Source organism: Prunus dulcis, chromosome 7 (assembly GCF_902201215.1).
Source record: "Prunus dulcis chromosome 7, ALMONDv2, whole genome shotgun sequence".
NCBI classification, from domain to species: domain Eukaryota; kingdom Viridiplantae; phylum Streptophyta; class Magnoliopsida; order Rosales; family Rosaceae; genus Prunus; species Prunus dulcis.
The window spans coordinates 4,928,441-4,933,147 of NC_047656.1; the positions used below are offsets into that span (position 1 = coordinate 4,928,441).

The window sequence follows — 4,707 nt, forward strand, 5'->3', positions numbered from 1 at the left end:
CAACCAAGAAAAAAAAAAATTTGCAAACTCAAGCTACAAATCTTCCTATGTGTAATCTTTTAGCACCAAATCACCAACCAAGAAAAACTGAACCACAAGGATGCATCATCCCACATTAACTAGTAAGTTCAGTAAACTCAGGATTCATGCCAAAAGTCTAGTCTACTTATGAATTTCTAGGTTTTCTTAAATACCTAATTACAAATTAATGGCCAATTAACATCTAGTATATACATATCGCTACAGTAGATATGGATTCTACGAAAATTAGAGAAGAGAAGAAGAAAATAATAGAGAAAAGGAAGGAGAGATTCAAAGCTTCAGGTCAAAATTGTTGAGGACAATTGGAAAATTCAATGAGGTGGAAGAAGGAATAAGAGAGGTTCCAAAGGAAAGATCAGAAAAACTTGCTTGGGTCAAGATTTGAAGAAGATGAGTCGATGTTGAACGAAGGAGAGGTGGAGTCGCTGAGGTGGAGTCGTGAACCACAGCGAGAGGCGTGTTCAATATAGTGAAGGCTTATTTTGTGAACCCATTTTCAATGTCTCTGTGTAAGGAGAACAAGTATGGGGTATTTTTTACTATTGGGCTATATAATCCCATTTAAATTAGTCCTCTTTCTAACCAAACATGCGCTTCAGGTCCAATTTAGCACAGTCCTATCTAGTGAACCCTACCAAACATGCCCTAATTGTTCGGTAGGAAGTTTACTCCTTGATGAAGATGAAAGCAAGCTCCTTGAAGCTGCTGATCAACTCGGATGGTAGGGTATGGAGCCAATCCTGGCTACTCCTCGTAGGGTCCTTGCAAATACCTTACACATCAACGCATCCTCAGCCTTGTAGAGAATCATGACACTTTTGAAGTGCTTCAAATGCTCTAGGGATTGGAATCCCCTTTGAAGTGTATGAAAGAAGGCATTGAGAATCACTTTGGTGGAGCTGCTGCTCGATCTCGGTAATGAACGATGAGGAGTTCACTTGGTCTACCTCCTTGCATAGAACATCTTCGAAATCTCTTACAATCTTCAAGTCTCGAAGTTGGTCATTCATGAGCTTCTCGACATCTTCTACCCGCATGGTCTGCAGTTCACGTTGGTGTCCTCCATGATGCGGGCATCGCTGGTTTACCTTCTCATTATCTCTTTGGAGAAGATCTCCTCAACTATCCTGCCTGCACGGCATGTCGGTGGACTGAGCTTGTGAGGGACCCTCTATAGCTTATCATCGTGAGTGGTGGCTTGTTGGTCTCCGTCAGCGACGGAGCTGATCCTGTGGTTTTCTCCCTTTTTCCTCTTTTGTATCGGGTACAGAAGCTTTTTTTTTTTTCTTTTTACACAAAGAAAAATGGCCATGGGTGCCTAGAGAAATTCTTATCGGCTCATAGTGAGGCCTCTCCCTGTGGTGATTTGAGGTTCGGATGAAACCAATGATGGAAAGGAAACAAGTTTCCCTCTATTTGAATTCAAGAGCATCGCATTGAGTATATTTCGAAGCTGTCAATGACTTAGATTGATTTCTCGACCTTCGATCTTCCTTCTCTATCTTCCTCGATCCCTGTGAAATAAATATGAGTAAATAGACCACACCCAAGGGGTGTTGGCCAAAGACCCTTCGATGTCTAATTCAGTTCAATTGCATCTCGATAAAGATACAACAATAGCTAAAGTGGATGGAGTTTTCTCTCATGGGGAAAGCCAGGTGGCCTTAGCAATGCGTGGTGGCATTTAGTCGTGTGGGAGAGAGGGGAGAGAGAGTGGTAGTAAAAAAAAGGTTTTTCGGGTGAGAAAGTGTTACCATTAATGTCTTGTGTGGTCATGTATTTATAGGCTCCTTGTATGCTAGGGTTTGAAAAATATTTCTTATTTGGTTAGGATTATTCTTACCCATAAATAGGAGATTAGAATTTAATCAAGTAGATTTGATGAAAATCTCATCCTTGATTTGGAGAGATATTTTCATCTTAAATCAAAGATAATTTCTCTAATTAAATAGGATTTAATTAGGGTAATCAGTTGACCTAAGGAACATTCATTTTCCTCGTGTCCACCCTCTATTGGTTGCCTAAATATATGTTCCAACAATAGTGTCATAGGGATTCGAACATGAGGTCATTGTCTGCAAATCAACGCCCTTTTTCACTAAGGTAGACCTCGTTAGTTAAAACCTAAACATTTTCTATGTGGTTTTCGCTCTCACGTACTTAAACCTAAAAATTCCATTATAAAGAAAAATAAAAGAAAGTAAAAAAACAAACATACACGCAAACACAGTCCTAAAGAATCCTCTGCCTAGCAAGGGTCTTGTAGTTTAATAATTAAAAGGGGTGCATTCAATTAGGATTCTAGAGCGTTTAAAAAAAATTTAAAATTTTGGGTGTATTCAATTTGGATTTATACAAACTTCAAAAGGGGTTTTACAAGTTTGGGTGTACTCAATTCAGACTTGTATGAACTTTTAAAAAGTCCATACAAATATGGGTGTATTCAATTAGGATTATAAAAAAGTTGAATAAAATCTAGGTGTATTCAAAGAGTCATATATTTGGAAGGATTTCATTAAGTGATAAATTTTGGTAGGTTTTAAGGTGAGAGCTATAAATAACAAAGACCATAATAAATCCAACCTCCTCCCCCTCCCCTCTCCCCCAAAGTATTTCATCATATGCTAGTTTTTCTCTCTGCATACGCCCTACCTTTTCTCTCTACCTCGTTGGGTTTTCTTTTTCTATGATTTTTCTTCGTTCATTTTTTTCTTGTTATTAGGGTATAGTTTGGGGTTACAGCTTTTACTTGTTATTAGGGTTTAGCTTGGGGTTAGGGTATATGCTTTGTTACTAGGGTTTATGCTCGTTACAAGGATTTATGCTTGTTACTAGGGTTATGCTTGTTTTTCTTCTGAAATATCTATGTGCAACTTTGTAAGAATTGTTCATTGAATCATGAATAGGAAATTGAAATATAATGATTGACAACCTTTCTGTAATCGAACAAAAAAATGAGACAAATTGAGATAAACAGTAAATAAACGAAAGTCAAAAATTAACTACAACTTTTAAATGCTGTTTTCGAAGCCTAAACAACCTCAGAAGCCCAAAATCCACCTTATATCATGCGCTCCAATCATTCCCTTTTCGGACAGGTATCGTGCACCCCAATTAGAGTTCGAACGTCAAATTTGTACATTTCTGATGTGTCCTTTTTTCATTCTTCACTCCAATTCTTCTTCAATCCATTCAGCCATTTGTTCTACATCATTCATGTGTGTATTCAACATAAGATGAGTCTATTCAGATCTATGGTTGCTAATGTATATTTTTTGGGATGTAGTGTTTTATGGGTTTTGTATATTTTTTATGCTTTATTTGTGATTAATATGATAAAATTCATAGCTGCACCACTCAAATAGAGTCTGAAAATGCACAACAAGTAAATGGAAAAGGGCAGAGCAAACAAGATTATAACACTTGGAGTATGGAAGAGAGTAGAATGTTGTTGCAACTCATGGTTGATGCTACATCCCTTGGATGGAGTGATGCTAATGGAATGCTAAGCAAGGAAACTGTAGGAACCAAAATACTCCCCAAGATTAATGAAAAACTTAAGTGCACAAAACCTATTCTCAATACTAGAGTCGGTTGAAATACTTTAAAAGAAAATACCAAAAATATTCACAGCTTCTCCTTCACAACTTTGGGTTTGGGTGGGATCCAACCACAAAGAAATTCGCTGCTCCTGAAGAAGTTTGGAAAGACTACTTTAAGGTTAGGTTATTAAATTTTCTTTAAATAATTCAGTTTGGTAACTTGAATACATAATTCTGTTAAATTATTATTATTTTATTGTTTTTGTTATAGTCCCACCCAAAAGACACAAGTATTCAAACAAAAACTTGTTAGGACTATGAGGATCTGCAAATTGTAATTGGAAAAGCAACTCATATTGGAAGAAACTCATTAGAATTGGGTGACGATACTGATGCAAGAACGTTTAGGGTGGAAGATAGATATGTTGGAATAGAAGACTTTATTTTTATGATGAAAGTCAGGCTTTTATGCCAAATCATAAAGAACCACACCACACCAAGATCCACCACTCGAAAATTCTTCTTCAGCCTTACCCTTTCAGGCCACTAATTGTGAAGGTCCCTCAAACAGCTCAAGCTAGAGGAAACGAACTAGAACATATTTGGAAGGGAATGCTATCTCAAATGACACCACCTGGCAAGCTATGGGAAGAATTAGCCTTAGCATTGATTCAATTGCCACCGACTTCCGGGGAGTCCATAAATTGGCAAAAGGGAAAAAGAGAGAGAGGAGCAGAGTTATATGTGGGATGTCATTAAGGAGACCCCAAATTTGGATGAACATGCTTGTTATAAAGCGTTTTCTTTGTTGAATAATAACACAAAAAAGGATGCATTTTTGAAAATGTCCCTTGAAGAGCGCTCAAATTGGATATCCTACAATTTGGAATGAGTGGTTTTTTTGAGAGTTTTTGGGAATGACTGGTTTGTTTGGAATGATTGGTTTTTTGGATTGTTTTTTGGTTGATAATGCATCAAGATATTTGGACTATTTGTTTTGTTTATCAAACATTGTTGTTTATGTTTAAATATTCTATTGTTGTTTATGTTCAACTTATTAAACAGTTGATGATGAATTCATCAACTTGTTTTGCTTTTCTGAATCATTTATTTCTTTTGGAAA

At 36.8% G+C, this 4,707-nt stretch overlaps 1 protein-coding gene across 1 annotated transcript; it reads left to right on the forward strand.

Moving 5' to 3' along the window:
- The first annotated feature begins 3,472 nt into the window (after positions 1 to 3,472).
- LOC117635227 (uncharacterized protein At2g29880-like) lies at positions 3,473 to 4,476 on the forward strand. Its single transcript, XM_034369577.1, has 3 exons — positions 3,473 to 3,562; positions 3,676 to 3,767; positions 4,299 to 4,476. Exons 1-3 carry the CDS (start codon positions 3,473 to 3,475, stop codon positions 4,474 to 4,476), a joined length of 360 nt encoding a protein of 119 aa, XP_034225468.1.
- The last annotated feature ends 231 nt before the right edge of the window (positions 4,477 to 4,707 follow it).

Excerpts from the sequence above, each read along its gene's own strand:
- LOC117635227 (XM_034369577.1), top strand. The coding sequence starts at position 3,473 with ATGGAAGAGAGTAGAATGTTGTTGCAACTCATGGTTGATGCTACATCC. Across the intron at positions 3,563-3,675 it reads GAATGCTAAGCAAGGAAACT|CTTCTCCTTCACAACTTTGG; the intron begins GTAGGAACCAAA and ends AAATATTCACAG. Across the intron at positions 3,768-4,298 it reads AAAGACTACTTTAAGGTTAG|GGAAAAAGAGAGAGAGGAGC; the intron begins GTTATTAAATTT and ends AATTGGCAAAAG.